This window comes from Furipterus horrens, unplaced genomic scaffold (assembly GCF_987537825.1).
Source record: "Furipterus horrens unplaced genomic scaffold, mFurHor1.1.pri manual_scaffold_8, whole genome shotgun sequence".
NCBI classification, from domain to species: domain Eukaryota; kingdom Metazoa; phylum Chordata; class Mammalia; order Chiroptera; family Furipteridae; genus Furipterus; species Furipterus horrens.
In genome coordinates this window covers 54,737,334-54,759,134 of record NW_028327178.1, presented here as the reverse complement: position 1 = coordinate 54,759,134, position 21,801 = coordinate 54,737,334, and the positions used below count along the sequence as shown (strand labels likewise).

Sequence of the window (21,801 nt, the reverse complement as noted above, 5' to 3'; positions counted from 1 at the left end):
TGTCAGTCTAGGCCTCCATCTTGGCCAGAAGCCCCAATTATGCTTCAAAATCCCTGCACCATTTCCCCACTTCTCTTTACCCAAACCAGCTGATAACCCTCCAAATGATCCCCATACCTATGATTCTGTTTGTATTCTAGTGGTTTGCTTAGTTTGTTTTTGTTTTCATTTTTTTAGGTTCTGTCATTGATAGTTGTGGGTTTGTGGTCATTTTAATCTTCATAGTTTTGATCCTCTTTTTCTTTAATAAGTCCCTTTAACATTTCATATAATAATGTCTTGGTGATGATGAACTCCTTTAGCTTTACCTTGTCTGGGAAGCACTTCATCTGCCCTTCCATTCTAAATGATAGCTTTGCTGGATAGAGTAATCTTGGTTACATGTAGGTCCTTGCTTTTCATCAATTTGAATACTTCTTGCCAGTCCCTTTTTTTTGAGGGAGAGAGGTACCAAATTACTTTATTTGAAGAAAAGGTACAAATGAAGGAGATAAGTGGATGATTTGGTACAAGGTATAGAAAACAAAAGGTAAAGGTAACTCTAGCATGCACATACTGCTTTGGTGACTAGGGAAGTTACTCCTATGGCTGTGGTAAGGCAGTCTAAGGCTTAGCTCTCTTTGCAGTCTCCCATAGTGTGCTTGTCAAAGAGAATCTCTGCCACCCCAGATTTAGAGGTCCTCAACCTGCGCACGTTGGTTTCGTGGTCACCCAGTTCTTTGATAGGTTTCACCTGCTCATCCAGGTAGTGAGTCTCAATGAAGTCACACAATGTGGGTCATTTTTTCCAGTGGCCAGTTTGTGCAAGTGTAGTAGTGACTGATTCACACTTTTTTCCAAGTGTAATGCACACTGCATTGCATTCAGCCCATTCTCCCAGTCGTCATGGTCTAGTTTCTTGATATCCTGAAGGAAGATTTGGCCACCTCATTGGTTCTGCAGCTTCATCAGTTTCTCAGCATGTTCCCTCACCTCATTAGATTGGTGAAGGAAATACTTGGTAAAGCTCTTCAAAGCCACATCGTCATGGTCAGAGTAGTAAAACATGGACAGGTAGATGTAGAAAGTGTAGAGCTCCAAGTTGATCTAGCGGTTGATGGTGGCTTCTGTGTCCTGGTGGTAGTTCTGGCGCATTTGCAAGGTGGACGCAGATATGGCCATCATGATGGGCAGCTGAGGATCGGTGGCTTCGCTGTAGTGGTGGGGGCCTTGGGGTGGTCAGAGGGCTCTATGAGAAGGTGGCAGAAGGATGGATCTGTGTGGCTGGCTGGGATGGAGGTCGAGCGCTGGGTTCCATTCAAGCACTGTTAAAGCAGGAAACCACGGTGACTCCACTGAGACTCACCAGTCCCTTCTTGTCTACAAAGTTGTATATTTTAGATAGTAACCTTTTGATGGAGCTGTTATTTGCAAATATCATCTCCCATTCCTTTGGTTGCCTTTTTGACTTGTTGGTTTCTTTTGCTGTGCAGAAACTTTTTAGTTTGATATAGTCCCATTCATTTCTTTTTGCCTTTACTTTCCTTGTGTTTGGGGTCAAATTCATGAAAAGATTCTTAGTCTTTTTGGTGGGCATAGTGTGCCTTTTGCTTATTCAGCTAATATGTATCATATTGATAATGTGACTGTGTGGTAATTCAATTATATGCTTAAGTTTCTACTCCAAAGATTGCTGGCTACCTTATTTTAAAAGTATTCATCTATATAAACATCTGTGAAATTTTTCTGCAACTGGCTTAATTTCTCCCAATAGTTTGTGAGGTGCATTCGAATTTGTGATTCCACTGAGGTGAGGCCATTTCAGAGAATGTGCTATGTAAGGTTGAATCCTGAACATCCAAGGCTATGAATGGCCCAACTAGGATGTGTTCACTGAAATAGTCTTCCTCTTAATTTATTGAGCATGCCTGCTGAATGGAATTATCTGATTATCAGCATTTGAGGTTTAAAATGTCTGCTGAAGATGACAGTATTGTTTTAGTTGATGAGTTTTTTATTACAGACATTTTTATACTAGGACTAGTTTGTTTCTTAAAGCCATTCTATAGCAGTTGATAGGAAGACATTGATTTTTCTGTTTCCTGGGAATTTGTCTTGCAAATCTTAAGAGCATACAATATATTTTATAATGAATTAAAAAGGGTCTAAGACACGGCCTTGATAATTACACATAAAAATGCTCATTCCTTTTGAGAAACACTGAAGTTTTGTCTTGCTGTGCAAAGACAAAATTTGAAATCTTGATTAGACCTATCATCAGCTAAGGTTACTGGAATTGTAGAAAGTGAAGCCATGGGATTCTAGAGTTTAGAGGAATTTTCCATGTCTGATGCTGTAAAGAGAGGTGGCCAACTTTTGAAGAAAGACTCAAAAGTTGTCAAGTGAAAATTCCTTGGTGCTCACTGCCAGTTTCTGTTAAATAACAAATGTGTTTTCCCACTTTCCCATGTTATAAATGGTAGGGAGCTAGGACAGCACCCCTGTAATCCTGTATCCTAATCCCACTGACCCCTGCAAGTGGAAATGCAGGAACAGGAATAACCACAACTACAACAACACATAATCAGAGTTAGGAGCCTTGGAGTCTGTTGTTGATGCTGTCGTTTTGTACAATTCATTTGACTCCTCAGGCTCAGATTACTCATCTATAATACGATTGGATTGGACGAGATCATTTCCAAGGTTCCTTTAAGCTTTGCTCTCATGTAATTGGGATTTTCTGATTCCTGGGTCAGAGACTGGGCAGGGATTTGGGTGACAGAGTAGTGTAGGTGGTCAAGCACTTCATACTTAATCATCTTTCCATATTTGCATGACTTAGTCACCAGTTCAAACTGAATAACTAAAAGTTATATGTTCTCACAAAAAAATTTGGCCCTTTTATAGGAGAGCCTTTTCTGTTTTATAATAGAGGTCATTGAAAAAAATCTTATTTAATAGGAGACATGCCCTTTTGACATCACTATCATTCTTTGAACACTTTTATATCTGGTGCAAAAAAATGTTCCAGCTTATATTATAATTTCTTTGTCCCAGTCTTGGAACCAGCCATTTTCCTAAGGAGTCCTGCTTCCTTTGAGGGGAATGGGCTATGTGTGCCCTTTCATAATGGGATGTTGTTGCTTCTCCCTCTATTGGGTGGCAGAGATAGGAAATATATGGTTTTTTTTGAAGTTACATAGTACCTTTAGTTCTAGTTCACCACTGCAGGGCTCTCCCTCTCCTTCCCACCTTAGGTTCATATATTTCTTTTCCATTGATGATTCCCAAAAATACCTCTATTATCTGCTCAAAGGTACAATAAATACAAAATAGTTTCAGATTTTTTCACCAACACTACTACCAGCAACAAATGTAGTACATAAAACTATAGATTTCTTTGTAATTCTCTTTACTTTAAGACTATATTATACTGAAGATGTACATTCATGTACTTTCAAAGAGGTTACTCTCTGTTATAACTTGTCTTGATACCATATTTTTCTCTCGCTCCCTTCTTTCTCTTGTACAGGATACTCAGTAAATGTTTTTTGAGAGTTAGTCTGTGCCGTTCTTTGAGCTATTCCTGTCCACGATCTCTCTAGGAGTCAAGTATAATTAATCTACCAAAAGCACTAATGTTTTGAACAGTCATATATATAAATAAAAAGGTAATTGTGATATATATAACTTTATAATATATAATTTTAATTTATATAACAATAAATACATAAACTGTAGTACATAAATCTATATGTATTAAACTAATTTTATCTATAAGTTCATGTAATCTGTATATATTTATTGCTCATATATTTTAAGTTCACAGAAACTAAGGTTATTTTATTTTATTTTTTTCTGGTTTCAATTTCAGTCAGTGTTTCATATTAGTATCATTTGCTCATCAGAAATTGTGGGTTTCAACTTTATATTTCGTTTTATGAATTAGAATGCATATAAAAACATTTTTTTATGTTTTTTTGATGGTATCATCATAGACTCTTAAGTATTTAAATTCTAGTTAAGCATTTAAAAAAATCACAGACTGATAGAACAACCACTGTGGACTAGGGGTGGGGTAATAGGCTGGGGAAAGGAAAGAAAGTAAGAGGGAGGCTAATGTTGGTGGAGAAAAAGGTGGGGGCTAACTATGTATTTGAACTTAAAATGAAATTTGAGAAGTGTAGACTGGAAATTAAAAATTTTAGTATCCAATTTAAATGTGTTAGCCAGTCTTTTTGTTAAAACTATTATAAAAATGACTCTAAAATTATTTTTAAATGACTCTTAAAATAGCTGTTTTTTAATTTTAAAATATTTTAGTCACCCAAATTGACAGAAATATATAATTGTATATGTTCCATGATATTGTGTCTCAGTGATGAAGAGAAAAAGTTAATGTTGGTGCAGCCAAATATTGTTCAGCCTAGTTGTTCTTTCAGTGATCTTCTATTGGAAGAGTTACAATTATACAATTATATGGTTTTATCTAATCATATATTAAAGAAACAACATTATATATTAAGAAAATGTGAGTTTAAAATACATCTGCTTTCATTGAAATGGTTTCTGTACCTTTAACTAGAAATATATTTGGGAAAAAGTCCAAGAGCCTTTTAAAGACTTGGTACCTTTTAAAAGTATTTTAAGGTATTTTAAAAAGAAAGCAAGACTTTAAGAGTGTTTTTGTTTGGGGACTTCTGGCCAAGATGGAGGCCTAGACAAACACGTTGCATCTCCCTCCACAACTAAGAAGGTGTACAACTACCTCTAAACTAGAGACAACCAGAAGTTCCAGAAAATTGAGCTCCCTGGAAGTTCAACAAACAAGGATATAAAGAAGAAATACTCATCCAGACAGTCAAGAGTGGTGGAGCCAGGGTGGAGAGGAAGCGGTGTGGTGGTGGCAGTGGCAGTGGCAGTACCAGCAGCAGTAGCAGGATGGCAGAAAGTTCAGTCACACATTTTAAAAAGTAGGGAGGGACACCTAGGGAGCTCTTCTAGCAACAGACCAGACCGTACAGCTCATGGTTCCAGTGCCGGGAAAAATAAAGCCTCATTACTTCTGACTGTGAAAACCAGTGGGGGCTGGATTGGAGGAAGAAAGTGCTGGACTCTCAGTAGAGTCTGCTTGTTTAAAGGGCCTCCACAGTCCTAGAATGTCAGCAGACCCACCCACTATGGGAACAATAGCCAGGGCAATAGCTAGAGAGTTTCCAGTCTAATAGAGAGGTGTCACTCCCATATGGAAGTGGGAGAAGTGCCTGGAAAAGGGGAAAGTGCTGAGCAAGAGGCATTGTTCCCTTTTGGACCCCTCCCCCACATACAGCACCACACTGTGGTGAAAACAGGTCGCCCTGTACTGATGAATACCTAAGGCTGTGCCCCTTACAACGTAACAGGTGTGACAACTCTACTTAAGACACAGTGGCAGACAAACACAAGAGGCTGTCAAGATGAGGAGATAGAGAACTATGACCCAAAAGAGAGAATGGATCAAGGTTCCAGTGGGAGAACTAAGTGATGAGGAGATAGCCAACTTCACAGACAAGGAGATAGGCAACCTAACAGATGTAGAGTTCAAAACACCGGTGTTAAAGATGCTCCCAGGCTTGACAGATATCCTTAAGTGTGTAGGGAATAAGTGAAGGTATACTAAATGAAACAAAGGAAAATCCACATAAAACCAATGGTGAAGGGAAGGAAACCAGGGTTCAAATCAATGATTTGGAACATAAGGAAGGAAAAAACAGTCAACCAATACAGAATGAGGAAACAAGGAATCAAAAAACTGAGGCAAGGCTTAGGAACCTCTGGGACAACTATAAACATACCAACATCAGAATCAGGGGTGAGAGAAGAAGAGGAAAAGCAAGACGTTGAAAGCTTGTGTGGAAAAATAATGAAGGAAAACTTCCCAAATTTGGAGAAGGAAACAGATATACAAGTCCAGGAAGCAGAGAGTCCCAAGCAAGCTAGACCCAAAGAGGACCACACCAAGACACATCATAATTAAAATGCCAAAAGATCAAGATAAACAGAATCTTAAAAGCAGCAAGAGAAAAGCAGAGAGTTACCTACAAAGGGTTAGCTGATTTCTCAAAGGACACTTTGCAGGCAAGAAGGGACTGGCAAGCAGTATTCAAGGTGATGAAAAAGAAGGACCTACAACCTCATTCCAGCCTAACTATCATTTAGAATGGAAGGGCAGATAAAGTGCTTCCCAGACAAGGCAACGCTAAAGGAGCTCATCATCACCAAGCTATTATTATTATTTTTAAATAATTTATTTATTTGTTTATTTTTAGAGAGAGGGGAAAGGAGAAAGAGGGAGAGAAACATCACTGTGTGGTTGCCTCTCACTCGCACCCCTAATTGGGGACCTGACGTGCAACCTAGTCATGTGCCCTGACTGGGAATCGAACCAGCGAAACTTGGCTCGCAGGCCGACGCTCAATCCTTTGAGTCACAGCAGCCAGGGCTCACCAAGCTATTATTATGTGAAATGTTAAAGGGACTTTTTGAAGAAAGAGAAGATCAAAACTCGTTGTCGTCGTCGGCGGCGGCAGCCATCCGTCTCGAGAGACGATGGCGTAGCTTCTTGAGTCTATCTGCACCGCCGAGAATGGCTGTGCAGTCCGACTCGGGAGTGACAATCCCTGCCGCACTTGTTACAGGTGAAGGCAGATGGCTGTTGTTGCTGCTGTTGACGCTGCTTCCGCCTCGATCTTTTCTGGACTGCCTCCTCGTTGTGCGCAGCCTCCGCGCGTGACGTACCTTGCCTGACCACGAGCCTCCAGGCTAGGCGGTCGTCTGCTTGAACTTCCCATGTGTTGAGATTGATGGAGCATTGTGTCATGTCCTTTTTGCAGATGTCTTTGAACCGCAGTTTTGGGCGCCCTGTCATCCTCTGGCCTTCTGCTAGCTCGCCGTAGAGGAGGTCTTTGGGAATACGGCCTGCATCCATTCTTTTGACATGGCCGAGCCACCTGAGGCGTCTCTCACTAAGAACTGCATGCAAACTGCTCATGTTGGCTCGCTTCAGCACCTCGGTGTTGGGGACCTTATCCTGCCAGGCGACATGCAGGACACGTCGCAGGCACCTCATGTGGAAGCTGTTGAGTTTCCTTTCGTGCCTTGCGTAGGTGGTCCACGTCTCGCTGCCATAGAGGAGAGTGCTGAGTACGCAGGCTTGGTAGATGTGCAGTCTGGTCTTCTCAGTGAGGCTGGAATTGTTCCACGCTCGCCGGTTCAGTTTGGCTATAACTGTGGCTGCCCTGGCGATTCTCCGATTGACCTCCAAGTCGACTGACAGAGAGCTCGAGATGGTGGACCCGAGGTAAGTGAAATCGTTGACAACCTCCAGGGTGTATCCGTCGATGGTGATGCATGGGGGAGTCCCCGTGCCTTGAGCCATAACGTTCGTCTTCGTCAGGCTGATGGCTAGTCCGAACTCCTTGCATGCGTGGGAAAGGCAAGTGACTAACTGCTGGAGTCCCTCTTCGGAGTGTGATGTCAAGGCTGCGTCGTCAGCGAAGAGCATCTCACGGATGAGCACCTCTTTGACTTTGGTCTTGGCTCGTAGATGGGCCAGGTTGTAGAGCTTGCCATCGGATCTGGTGTGAATGAAGACACCCTCACTGCAGTCCTTAAAGGCGTATTGGAGGAGCATGGAGAAGAAGATTCCGAACAGCGTAGGCGCGAGGACGCAGCCCTGCTTTACTCCGCTGCTGACTGGGAAGGCCTCAGAGGTTGCGCCGTTGTAGGACACCGTGCTGTGCATGTTGTCGTGAAAGGACATGACCACAGCAAGCAGATGTGGTGGACAGCTAATCTTCCGTAGCAAGCTGAAGAGTCCGCTTCGACTGACCAGATCAAACGCCTTCGTGAGGTCGATAAAGGCGAGGTAGAGTGGTTTATGCTGCTCGTGACACTTCTCCTGCAGCTGGCGTAGGGAGAAGATCATGTCCACTGTTGATCGGCCAGCTCTGAAGCCACACTGGGACTCTGGGTAGACGCGGGAAGCAAGGGTCTGCAGGCGGGCAAGAGCGACCCGGGCGAATACTTTGCCGACGACGCTGAGGAGAGAGATGCCCCGGTAGTTGTTGCAGTCACTGCGGTCTCCTTTGTTCTTGTACATGGTGATAATGTTGGCGTCTCTCATATCCTGGGGGATGTAACCCTCCTTCCAGCAGAGACAGAGTAGATGGTGGAGCGGCTGTAGCAGGACTGGTTTCCCGCTCTTTAGGATTTCTGGAGGGATTCCGTCGCTTCCTGGTGCTTTCCCGCAAGCGAGGCGGTCGATGGCTTTGCCGAGCTCTGCCGCAGTAGGTGGGGTGTCTAGCTCCTCCATGACTGGTAGGTCTGGGATGGCGTTAAGAGCAGTGTCTGTTACGGTGTTCCTCGTTGCATACAGCTCGAGGTAGTGCTCGGTCCACCGCCGCATTTGCTGTTCCTGGTCAGTGATGACCTCACCTGTCTTGGACATTAAAATGACAGCAAACTCACAACTATCAACAATTAAATCTAAAAAATAAAAAGAAAATCCAACTAAGCAAACCAGAATAGAAACAGAATCATAGGTATGGGGATCATTTGGAGGGTTATCAGCTGGGAGGGGTATGGGGTGAAATGGGGAAATGGTGTAGGGATTAAGAAACATAATTGGTTGGCACAAAATAGAGGGAAGTTCAGAATAATGTAGGAAAGGGTGAAGCCAAAGAACTGATATGCAAGACCTATGGATATGAACTAAGGGGCGTGGGATGGCTGGAGGGAAGGGTGGAGTACTGGGGAGGGGAGCAAAGGGAAGAGAAATTGGGACAACTATAACAACGTAATAAAATATACTTAAAGTATTTTTGTTTTACCTTCATTAATTCACATATACCCATATTAAATATGTATATGTGTTTTATATCTTATTACAATTAAGCATGTTCTTCTCATCTTTTTTTGTATTATTTTCTTATGGGCCTATTTAAACTTAAGTCTCTAAGCAGGACTTTCTAGAATATCTGGTCATTCTAGCACTTTATATACTATATAAGTATAGTAAATATAATAAAGCCATGGCCAGAGTAGCTCAAATATTATTTTTAAAAATTTTTAAAACTGATATTTGTTTTTTTTGTTTTTTTTTTTTAGATTTTATTTATTTATTTTTAGAGAGGTGAAGGGAGAGAGAAAGAGAGGGAGAGAAACATGAATGTGTGGTTGTCTCTAGTGTGCCCCCAACTGGGGACCTGGCCTGCAACCCAGGCATGTGCCCTGACTGAGAATCGAACCGGCAACACTTTGTTTTGCAGGCCAATGCTCAACCTGAGCCACACCAGTCAGGTCAAATGTTTTTATCAATGATAAAAAAGTAAAATCCTTTTAAAGTAATTTTTTTGTGTTTTTATTACAGGTAAATTGGGATATTCACATTGTACAGAAACAGAGGTAAGAGAAATGCTCAAATATTTCTTAGTAAAGACGTTTTGTACTCCTGTATAGACTAACTTTGAGTACTGAACTATGGGTTTTGCGTTGAGAGCAGGTTATATATCTTTCATATTTAGGGAGAGTAAAATGTGAAAAAAAATCAGTTATCTTGTCTGTGTAAAAATGTCAAGTGTGTTGTAAAGATTGGCTTAATCATAGTTTAATTTTTTTCTTGAGTATTTGTGAAATTGAGTTAGCTAAAATTAAGAGCCCTTAATCTGAAATAGTTTAAGTTCATTTTTTTTTCATTTCACCACGTTGTGGCGTTCTAAGTTCATTTTTTTATAATCCAATATAGTGTGTCATAATAAAGAAATAATTTGAATGTGTTGGGCTTATATAGAGCTGCCTTGGTGTAGGAAAAAATAGAGATTTGGAAAATGTTTCTGTAAGATTAATAAAGAATTAATTGCTTTGTTATTTGTATAAGTAGGATTATTAGTTTTTAATAATTTAAATAATATAATTAAATATTCTTATTGTGAAATTTAAGGAATTTCCACATGATTCCAGTTGTTCCTTGAAATTGCAAGGGTAACACCAAAATATGAGGGCAAGATCCGTGAGTTATGTATGTGTGGTTTTTTTTCAGGATCTGTTACATCATTCTTACATGAGGAAGCTTAGGTCTTTTGTTAAGAGCTGTGCCTAATTTTATTATTTTTCTAATTTTATAATATGTCTACATGTTGATGCAGGTGTTAGTAAATTTAAAAATTTACTTTAAAATGCAAGGTTCCTAAGGGATTATATTGTATAATAAAGAAGCAAAAAATAATTTACTGTTTTTTTGTATTCAAGTTATACAATTCATTTTTATATTTTCTATTCAACTTTGAAAGTAGAGATAGTTTTTTTCCAAATTATCTCTAAAATAGGCAAGAACTTAATATTTTTATGCTACAAGAATTTTTGATGTACTGTTCAATATGATAGAAAGGAGTGGAATTTGATTTGGCTCAAAAGATACACGTTCTGTCTGTGATTTCTGGAGTGCTTCTTTCTAGCTAAGTAATTTTGAGCAACTGATTTTTTTTCTCAGAACTTTTGCCTGCTTTTCTTTCTTTTTCTTCCTTCCTTCCTTCCTTCCTTCCTTTCTCTCTCTCTCTCTCTCAATGAAATGTAAGAGATTTATATACAAGTCATAGTCATAAATCTTATTATTCTGTCTTATTATGGCAATAGAAGCCAAAAATCAACATGGTTTTAACATCTTCTTTAGTACTTGCTTTGTATAGGAGTGTCACTTCATTTTATCCCTTAGCCCTTATCTTTTGATCCGTAATTTACTCCACTCACCAAAAAAACTGGGATCTAAATAGAATTCTCTTCCAGATTGTTTTTGGTATAACTATAGTTAAAGAAGAAAAATCACAAGAAAATAAACATTTCAATCTGATATATAGTTTACAAAATAGGTGTGGGATATTCACCTCTGGGGAAGAGATTGGGATTATGATTGGTGATTTATCTATATTGTTTGGATATTTTAAAAAATGAGAATGTCTATATACTTTGATAATTAAAATAATAAAAAGGAGGGGCAGTAGAGGCAGTAGAAACTTTTTGAAGAAGTTTGGTGACTTGAGAAAAGGAAGAGAGACCTTAAGTAGGAAGTTTTGTTTTGTTTCATTTATTTTTTTTATGTTAGGGAAGATTATATATTTGATGGTGGTGGTAAGGGAACCAAGAAAGAGTGAGACTGGAGTTCAAATTAGATAGTGGATATTTGCTGAAACCAGACCTACGACTATATCTAGAAGATGGTTTGACTAGAGCAGTGGTTCTTTAAGGGCTGTGGGAAGGCTCTGGGGGCCAAGGGTGGCTTCTGACACCCTTTCAAGGTCGGGAGAAAACTATTTTTAAAGTAGTACTAAGACATTATCTGCCCTTTTACTTTCATTGTCTCAAGAGTGTATAATGTTTTCACAGGCTACATGATTATGTGACTGACTAATACCAGACTGCAGAAGCAGATATGAGATCTAGTCAGCTTTTATTAAGCATGACCTTTAAGTGTTTTCCAAAAATGTAAAATGGTATCATTCTTATCACTATTTTTTTAGAAAATAGTTTTCCATAAATGTGTTACTGATATTAACACACTTAGTATTATTTTTAAATAATTTAACTTAAATTAAAATTTTCTCAGCTTTAATTTCTAATATAGAAAATGTTGATAAGTTATAGCTCACATAAATAAAAACTCCTTGGACTCCTCAGTAATTTTTTAGAATGTAAAGGGGTCCGAAAAACTAAAATATTTGAGAACTGTTAGACTGGGGATGATAGCAGACATGCTTCTTCCTGAGAAACAGAATTGAGGGTTGAGACCTGTGGTAGACAATGGGAAGTTGAGGGAATCTTTGATGTAAGGATTTAAGCCAATCTTTTATGTGTCAATGAGAAGATAGGGTTATTTTATTTTATTTTTTTATAGTATGTGTACTTTTTAAAAATATATTTTATTGATTATATTGTTAAAATAGTTCCAATTTTTTCCCCTTTGCTCCCCTCTGCCCAGCACTCCCCTCCCCCAGCAATCCCCCCCCAAGTCCATGCCCATGGGTCGTACATACAAGCCCATGGGTCGTACATACAAGCTCTCCTGCTTCACCCTTTCATGGATTCTTCTTTTTTTAAAATAATTAATTAATTATTTTAGCAATAAAAAATAACAATCCCTCCCTCTCAGACTTAAAACCCTTTATAATCTTATAAAGGACAATGGGCGAAGGGCTTGAGCTCCTCTAGCTGCTTCAAGCTGGACATGGTTGTCATCCTACCTACCCTTGGGTCCAGAAATCCCTAATAAGAGTGGGGGTGTGGAGGGGAGGGTGGTCTTCCCACATGGGGAAGGATCGTGCAGACTCCAGGTTAGTTGGCTGTCCCTGGACAACGGCGTGCTTGGTTTAACAGGCTGGCATCCTTGTTGTATTCTGGGGGCAACACATTGGGCAACCAGAGTTAAAAGACATCATTCAGTCCATAACCACTAGATAACAAAAGGCAGGTATTAATTTTTCAATGTCCCACATTAGGGAAAAGATGAGCTTCTTTGGAGGAAGGTGTGCTAGGCTCATCACACCTGTCCAAAACCCTTTTGCCCATTATACTTAGTTTGGGCTGAGGGAAATATTTTAGGTTTCTCCCCTCTCGGACCTCTGGGCTCTTTCTGTCCAAGCCATTAGGCTAGAAAAGAGAAACAGTTTTAAAGTGAAGCCCACAGACCACTCCATTCTTCACCAAACCAGTCACTTAGTTCAGCCAAACTGTTGAGTCTCAGGAGGCAGCGATGCAGACAGGATTAAGTGAGGCCTATTCGTACAAACAATCACTCAGGTAATGAGATCATAGGCTTATGCCCTTTGAAAACAGAAAACACATGTTAATTTATGTAACATAACCCACATACAAGTCTCTAAATCTGTAAGACTGTCTTATTGGAAAGACATCCAGTTGCAAGGCATTTGACATTCTTCTTGCCTATAAATTAAACATCTTTGATGATGCCACAGACATAGTTTAACTTTCAAATGAAAACAAATTTTAAATGAAAAGAAACTTTAAAGACAGTTAGCTTCACTACTTTATAGTCTACCACTGAGCATTGTGATTTTCCTTGAATCACGATTTTTCTCCCTAAGATTACCTTCCTTGTCATTAAAGGGACTGCATTAAGCCCATTTTAAATTTATCCTGTTCATTTGCATAAATACAACAAGAGCAGCAAATGATCACTTATGATCTTTAGTTCTGCTTTGCTGGAACTTACACAAGGAACATTTAGGGTGACCTTCAGGCTGTCCTTCAGGGCACAGAAGCTGAGCCACATACCTGGCATTCAGCCTTGCCTGTACACACTTGTCTTTTCCAAATCCTTCTGGTTTTTCAGTGTGCCTTAAGGTCCCTTTTAGCCATCTTTCAGGAAAACAACCTTCATTCCTTCCCTGGAAAGATTGCTGTGGACCGCACAACCAACCAAGGTACCAGGCCATTTATCTCGTGAGCTTTTATTACCTTCAAAAGTCAAGCCCAGTTCCTCAGGGCTTTTTGGTAACTAGCAGAGCCTAAGCATGTCTCCTTTAGGCATGACATTCCAGTCAAAGTCTTGGTCAAAAAAAAAAACCTCTATTAACGACTCGTCTTATTAGTTTTATGCAAAGAAACTTATGTCATTACTTCTTTAGAATGCCAAACTCTGGAGGGATCAGATAGGGAGGAAAATATACAGTGTGAAGGAAAATCCTTGTCCTTCTGGGTTATTTTTGAGAGTGAGATTATACTGATTCAGAAAGGTGATTGCTAGAGCCTCTTTTTGCCCTTAAATTATTTTTCTATTGAGAAAAGAGATTCCTAATTTTTTTTGTAAGTTGAAAGTCCCGTCAAGGTCTTGCTGGCATTAAGTCTAGACCAAGAGAAGTGCAGTGCTGCTAACAAGCTGTGTAGAAGTGAGAAGAATCCTCCATGAGGTGGAATAGCATATTGCTAGGACCACGTGTAATATAGGCTTACCCCAGCCTTTCTGAATTGGAAAGGGTGTTGGAAAGAAGCAGTGGCGGGGAGGTGGGGGTGGGGTGTTGGAGCTGTTGGTGCCTGGGCAAAGCGTCATCATGCACCACCATTTTGTTCTCACTTCTGTGCTTTCAATTCCTCATCAGAAAGATGGGTTGTGAATGTGGAGCATAAAACTGGGCTTAATGAATGCAGCATATTATTCTTAGTTGGGAGGTATAGGGTTTCCTGGGAGGAAGAAATAGTCTTAACTTCTTCAGCAAGGAGCCTCAGGGTGACTGCTAGGGAAAACAATCCTTTGTCTTTCTGAGTCTGTAGGACACTCATCAAGACATGTGGTTGAAATACATAACTTGAAGTTTGACTTTTAGTTTTTGTAGTACATAAAAATCATGTTATGAATTATTTTCTAGTTTTACTTTTAACTTTCTCTTAATGATTCACATAAAAATCAGACACCTGGCTGCTATGGCTCAGTGGATTGATCGTCAGCCTGTGAGCCAAGTGTCGCTGGTTCGATTCCCAGTCAGGGCACATGACTAGGTTGCATGTCAGGTCCCCAGTTGGGGGTGCGAGTGAGAGGCAACCACACAGTGCTGTTTCTCTCCCTCTCTTTCTCCTTTCCCCTCTCTCTAAAAATAAAATAAACATAAATAAATTTTTTTAAAAATCAGACAAAATTATGATTTTAGAGAAAGCAAGGAGACCATATATAGGTATTTGATCAACCTTTATGTGATCTTGTACCTCAAGATTAGCTTAATGTTTCTTGAAATTAAGTATGGACAGTTGATCCTTGAACAACATGGAGGTTAGAGTGTTGATCCCTTGCACAGTTGATAATTTGTTATTATTTTTGACTCAACAGTTGGCCCTTCATATCCACAGGTTCTTGTTCACAGAATCCACCAACTGTGGATCAAAAACAGTATTTTCCATCCGTGGTCAGCAGACTGATTGGGAAATGGAGTTAAGACTGCTTTTAAAAGACATGGAATTTTTTTTTTTTTTTTTTTTTTTACTTTAACAGGTACTTTAATTTTTCCTACAACAATTTTTTTGAAAGTATAATTTACATACAGTAACATTTCATCTTTTCAGTTACAGTTGAGTTCTGACAATACATTAAGTTGTGTTAACCATCCTCACAATCAAGTTCTATCACCCCTCAAAATTCTCCCCATTTCCCTTGTAGTTAGTCTCTTCTCTCCCCACAGTCCTTGGGAAACACCAATTTGTATTGTGCCCCTTTTGTTTAAGCAGTGTGTTACCCTAACTTCTCCCTCTCTAGGAGTGGCTCAGACTGATATATATAAACTCTTGAATGACTGATCTATACTTGTGGGTACTTGTGTGCCAAGGAAGCATTCCTGATCCATAGCTTAGGGAGAGCTTTTATCCCCATTTTACAACTGTTTCTTACTGCTGTTATTTAGATAGTTTTGTGGGTTATACTCTTAAAGTTGAAGAAAATTGCTAAGCACTCAAAAATATTAAAACAAAGAATTTAAATCTTAAATATTTAACTGACACCTTTTCATTGTTGTTGTAGTTTTCCAAATTCCATCACATTCCTGTCTTCTATTAACCACCAGTAATTATGAAGCCTCAGAAGTCCTTTCCCTTTAGCAAAAAAGAAGGTTAAATGAATAACTAACACAATCCTGGTGTTTCCCTTGGTGGATTAGTTGTATTTTAAGTGGAATAGGTTAAAGCATTGTATAAAGTTATAATCTATCAATACTTTAATCTTGATAGAGCTAGTTCGTAAAAATAGTAGCATAGCAGAAATATCTAAGCTTTACTGAGGGAAATTATTAAAAACATTAATGTTCACATTTGGAAATAAATTTCACATATACTTTACATAAATGCTTATTTTTTATCCCCACATGCATCTTTTTAAAAATAATTTTTTATTTTTCTATTACAGTGGATGTATAGTATTATATTAGCTTCAGGTGTACAACCCAGTAACTAGACCTTTATATAACTTATGAAGTGATCACCCTGATAAATCTAGTACCCATCTGAAATTATACTAGTTATTACAATATTATTGACTATGTTCCCTATGCTGTACTTTACATCACCATGACTATTCTGTAACTCCCCATTTGTACTTAATCTCTTCACTTTTTTCAAACCCATTGCCCCAATCCCCTTCCAATCTGACAGCTGTCAAAATGCTCTCTGTATCTATGAGTCTTTCTGTTTTGCTCGTTTATATTGTTTTTTGTTTTTAGATTCCACATTTAAATGAAATCATATGGCATTTTACTTTCTCTGTCTGACTTATTTCACTCAGCACAGTACCCTCTAGACGCATCCATGTTGTTGCATATGACAAGATTTCATTCTTTTTTTATGGCTGAGTCATATTGCATTGTGTATTTCCACCACTTCTTTATCCATTCATCTATTGATGGACACTTAGGTTGCTTCCATTTCTAAACTATTATAAGTAATGCTGCAATGAACATATGAATGATGTAATTATTGCCGTTTTATTTATATTTTTGTTCTTCTCTTCATCCTCCTTCTTCTTTCTTCTTCCTCCTCCTTCTCCTCCTCCTCCTTCTTCATCATTTAACATTTCTTTTAATACTGGTATGGCAGTGATAAACTCCTTTAACTTTTTCTTGTTTGGGAGGCTCTTTATCTGCCTTCTGATTCTAAATGATAGCTTTGCTGGGTAGAGTAATCTTGGTAGCAGATCCTTGCTTTTCATCACTTTGAATATATTGTGCCAGTCTGTTCTGGCATGCAATGTTTCTGTTGAGAAATCAGCTTACACTCTTATGGGTGCACCCCTGTAGGTAACTAACTGCTTTTCTCTTCCTGCTTTTTTTTTTTTAGTATATTTTATTGATTATGTTTTTATAGTAGTCCCAATATCTTTTTGCCTTTGCTCCTCTCTGCCCAATACCCCTCTCCCGTCCAGCAATCCCACCCCCATTAGTTCATGTCCAAGGGTTGTGTATATAAGTTCTTTGGCTTCACTCTTTCCTATATTATTCTTCGCCCTGTCTATTTTATACCAACCAATTATGCTTCTTAATCCCTGCATCATTTCCCCATTTCTCCCCCTTCCCCCTCCCAGCCGATAACCCTTCAAATGATCCTCATACCTATGATTCTGTTCCTATTCTGGTTTGCTTAGTTGGATTTTGTTTTTATTTTTTAGATTCAGTTGTTGGTAGTTGTGAGTTTGCTGTCATTTTAATGTTCATAGTTTTGATCTTCTTTTTCTTAAATAAGTCCCTTTAACATTTCACATAATAATGGCTTGGTGTAGATGAGCTCCTTTAGCTTTTCCTTGTCTGGGAAGCACTTTATCTGCCCTTCCATTCTAAATGATAGCTTTGCTGGATAGAGTAATCTTGTTTGTAGGTCCTTGCTTTTCATCACATTGAATACTTCTTGCCAGTCCCTTCTTGCCTGCAAAGTGTCTTTTGAGAAACTAGTTGACAGTCTTATAGGCACCCCTTTGTAGGTAACTCCTGCTTTTCTCTTGCTGCTTTTAAGATTCTCTCTTTATCTTGAACTTTTGGCATTTAAATTATGATGTGTCTTGGTGTGATCCTCTTTGGGTCTAGCTTGTTTGAGACTCTCTGTGCTTCCTGGACTTGTATGTCTGTTTCCTTCTCCAAATTTGGGAAGTTTTTCTTCATTATTTTTCCACACAAGCTTTCAACGTCTTGCTTTTCCTCTTTTCCTTTTGGCACCCCTGTGATTCTGATATTGGCATGTTTGTAGTTGTCCCAGAGGTTCCTAAGCCTCTCCTCAGTTTTTTGATTTCTTGTTACCTCATTCTGTACTGGTTGACCGTTTTTTTCTTCCTTATGTTCCAAATCATTGATTTGAACCTCGGTTTTCTTCTCTTCACCATTGGTTTTATGTGGATTTTCCTTTGTTTCATTTAGCATACCTTCACTTATTCCCTTATGCATTTGCCATACTTAAAGATATCTGTCAAGCCTGGGAGCATCTTTAACACCAGTGTTTTGAACTCTATGTCTGTTAGGTTTGCTGTCTCTTCGTCTTTTAGTTCTCCCACTGGAACCTTGATCCATTCCCTCTTTTGGGCCATACTTCTCTGTTTCCTTATCTTGACAGGCTCCTATTTTTGTTTGCTTTTGTGTCTTAGGTAGAGCTGTTGCACCTGTTATGTTGTAAGGGGCGGAGCCTTGGGTATTTATCAGTATTGGCAACCTGTTTCACCATGTTGTGGCACTGTATGTGGGGGAGGGGTCTGGGAGGGAATAATGCCGCTTGCTCAGCACTTGCCCCTTTTCCAGGCACTTCTCCCATTTCTGTATGAGACTGGCACACCTCTAGCTGTTGTCCTGGCCGTCGTTCCCAGAGTGGGTGGGTCTGCGGACGTTCTAGGATTGTGGGGGCCCTTTAAGCAAGAGGACTCTACTGCGAGTCCGGTACTTTCTTCCTTCGCTCCAGCCCCCACTGGTTTTCACAGTCATAGCAATGAGGTTTTATTTTCCTTGTTGCTGGATTCATGAGCTCTGTAGTCTGGTCTGGTACTGGGAGCACTCCCCAGGCGTCTCTCCCTACTGTTTAAAATGTGTGACTGAGATTTATGCTGGCCTGCTGCTGTTGCTGCCATCACACCGCGTCCACTCTGCCCTGGGTCCACCCCTCTTACCCGTCTGCATGAGTATTCCTTCTTTGTATCTTTGTTGTTGAAATCCATGCAGCTTCTGGTTTTCTTTAGTTTTGAGGTAGTTGTATTCCTTCTTATTTGTGGAGGGAGATGCAGGGTGTCTCTCTAGGCCTCCATCTTGGCCAGAAGTTTCTTGCTGCTTTTAAGATTCTCTCTTTGGCCTGGCCAGGTAGCTCCATTGGTTAGAGTATCATCCTGATATGCCAAGGTTGTGGGTTCAATCCCAGTCAGGGCACATAAAGAATCAACCAAAGAATGCAAAAATGAGTCAAGCAGCAAATTGATATTTCCCTTTCTTTTCCTCCCTCCTTCCTACCCTCCCTTTTGACTTCTCTCTCTCCCTCTCTCCCTTCCCCCATTTCTAAAATTAATAATTAACAATTTAAAAAATATTTTCTCTTTGTCTTTAACCTTTGGTATTTTGATTATGATGTGTCTTGGTGTGGGCCTCTTTGGATACATCTTGTTTGGTAGTTTCTGCACCTCCTGGACTTCTATGTCTATTCCCTCACCAGGTTAGGGTAGTTTTCCATCATTATTTTTACCTATAGGTTTTCATTTCCTTGCTATCTCTTTTCTACTTCTAGCATCTCTATGATGTGAAGGTTGATATGCTTGAAGCTGTCTCAGAGGATCCTTAAAGTATCATTGTTTTCTTGGATTCTTTTTTTCTTTTTAGGTGTTTTCTACTTTCTTATTTTCCAAATTGCTTTCTTGATCTTCTGCTTGAATTCCTGTAATGTATTCTTCATTTCAGTTACTATATTTTTCATTTCTAAATTGTTCTTGTTTATTTTTTCTATCTTGGTATTTATGTTTCCTAGTTTTTTGTTGAAGTTCTCACTGAGATCATTGAGCATATTTATAACCAGTGTTTTGAACAATGCATCTGGTAAATTTCTTTTTTTTCTTTTTTAAATTTTTAAATTTTTATTTATTTTTATTTTTAGAGGGGAAGGTAGGGAGAGAAGGAGAGAAACATTAATGTGTGAGAGAAACATTGATTGGCTGCCTCTTGCAGAACCCCAACAGGGGACTGGGCCTGCAACCCAGGCATGTGCCCTGATTGGGAATCGTACCACAACCCTTTGGTTCTCAGGCTGATGTTCACTGCACTAAACCATACCAGCCATGGCTACATCTGGTAGATTTCTTGCCTCCATTTTGTTTAGTTCTTTTTCTGGAGTTTTGTTCTGTTTTTGCATTCGAGACGTCTTTCTTTTTCTCTTCATTTTGCCTGCCTCCCTGTGTTTGTTTCTGTGTATTAGATATATCCAGCCCCACATTCATTTTTAAAATATACTTTAGAGCTTATGAAGTGGATGCTGTTATTATTCATGTTTTGGAAATGAGAGCTAAAGTTAGAGAGGTTAATTTGTCCAAATGACTGTAGTCAGTTCATTCAGATTTCTCTTTTTAAAAAAATTATGTTTTATTGATTATGCTGTTACAGTTGTTCCAATTTCCCTTCCTTCTGCTCCCTTCCACCTGGTGGCCCCCTCCCTCCAGTTGTCCCCCCGCTTTTAGTCCATGTCCATTGATTGTGCATATAGTTCTTCTCAACATCTTCCCGTCTGTTCCATTCCCTCTTACTATGCTTCCTGATTCCTATACATCTCCCTCCCTCTGCCACTTCCCCCTCACTGCTGACCTCCCCCCAGTATGTTCCCCATACCTATAGTTCTTTTTCCACTCTCGTTGCCTACTTATTTTGTCTTTGTTTTGATTCCCTAGCTTCTGTTGTTGGTTCTTGTGATGCAGTTTTCATTTTAATGTTCATAGTTTTGATCCTCTTTCTTGTAAACCAGTCCCTTTAACATCTTATATAATAGTGGTTTGGATCTAATGAACTCCTTCAGTTTTATTTTGTCTTGGAAGCACTTTCTCTGCCCTTCTATTCTGAATGACAGCTTCGCTGGATAGAGTATTTGTGGCTGTAGGTTTTTGCTTTTCATTACTTTGAATATTTCTTGCCAGTCCCTTCTTGCCTACAGGGTCTCCCTTGAGAAATCAGCTGATAGTCTGATTGGGACCCTTTTGTATGTAATTCTCTTCTCTCTTGCTGCTTTTACGGTTCTCTCTTTATCCTTAATTTTTGACATTTTGATTTTAACGTGTCTTGGAGTGTTTCTCCCTGGGTCCAGTTTTTCTGGAACTCTCTGTGCTTCCTGGACCTGTAAGTCTATTTCCTTCCCCAAGTTTGGGAAGTTCTGCTTCATTATTTTTTCACATAATTTTTCAATTTCTAGTTCTTCTTCTTCGCCCTCTGGCAATCCTGTAATTCGAATGTTCGATCTCTTATAGCTGTCCCAGAGGTTTTGGATCTTCCCCTCACTTTCCTTACTTTTTGTTTCCTCTTTCTGCACTGGTTGACTGTTTATTCCTTCTCTATGTTTTGGTTTGTTGATTTGATCTCTGGATTTTATTTCCTCACCACTTGTCTCGTATGTGTTTTCGTTTGTTTCAGTATGAGTGGCTTTCTGTCCTTCCCTGTCCTGTTCCAAATCTTTTGTTAATTCTGTAAGCCACCTTATAACAATAGATCTGAACTGAGCTTCTGAAAGGTTTCTTATTTGTTCATCTGTCTGTCAGGTTCTTCATCTGCTGCCTGGTGAGCTGCATCACTGGTATTTTAATTTTTCTCCTTCATTTTGACAGATTTGTGTTTTGCTTTGCTTCCTAGGGAGGCTGTGCGGGTGGGGCCCCATGTACTCGTCACTACCAGGTGACCGGCGGTGATCTCGACCTTTTTCGCCACGCTGTGGTACTTTGTGTGGGGTCGGGGGTTCAAGATGGGTTCCTGCCGTTATTCTCCGCTGGGAGACCGGGATCCGTCCTCCCGCCCTCTGGGCCTCACCGTCCGATGCAGTGGAGGGGCTGCCTTTCCCTGCGTTGGGGTCGTGAGCTGCTGGGGCTCAACCGCAGCTGGGATTACTCCCCCTGCCGGTCTCCCGCTGCTACCACAAACAGCACCGCCCGACCTTTCCATTCCGGTTCCGATTTCGCCCCTCCAACCCGTCCAGGCGAGCATCTATGATTTATAACTTCATACATTGGGCTTCCATGTAGTTTTATTTTCTGGAATTTCTGGTTATCTTTTGTTTTGAGGTAGTTGTATTCCTTTCTAGTTGTAAAGCGTG

General features: G+C 39.7%; 1 protein-coding gene and 1 pseudogene across 2 annotated transcripts in view; one reads left to right on the top strand and one right to left on the bottom strand.

The window, feature by feature from the left end:
* SPIRE1 (spire type actin nucleation factor 1) overlaps positions 1 to 21,801 on the top strand; it is a 326,738-nt gene that overhangs the window by 34,164 nt on the left and 270,773 nt on the right. For both annotated transcript variants that reach the window (XM_090285845.1, XM_090285844.1), the window contains exon 2: positions 9,389 to 9,423. In XM_090285845.1, the coding sequence (XP_090141971.1) occupies positions 9,389 to 9,423 (35 nt within the window). The remainder of the gene's footprint in view (positions 1 to 9,388; positions 9,424 to 21,801) is intronic.
* LOC150002941 (ferritin heavy chain pseudogene) lies at positions 611 to 1,062 on the bottom strand (annotated as a pseudogene).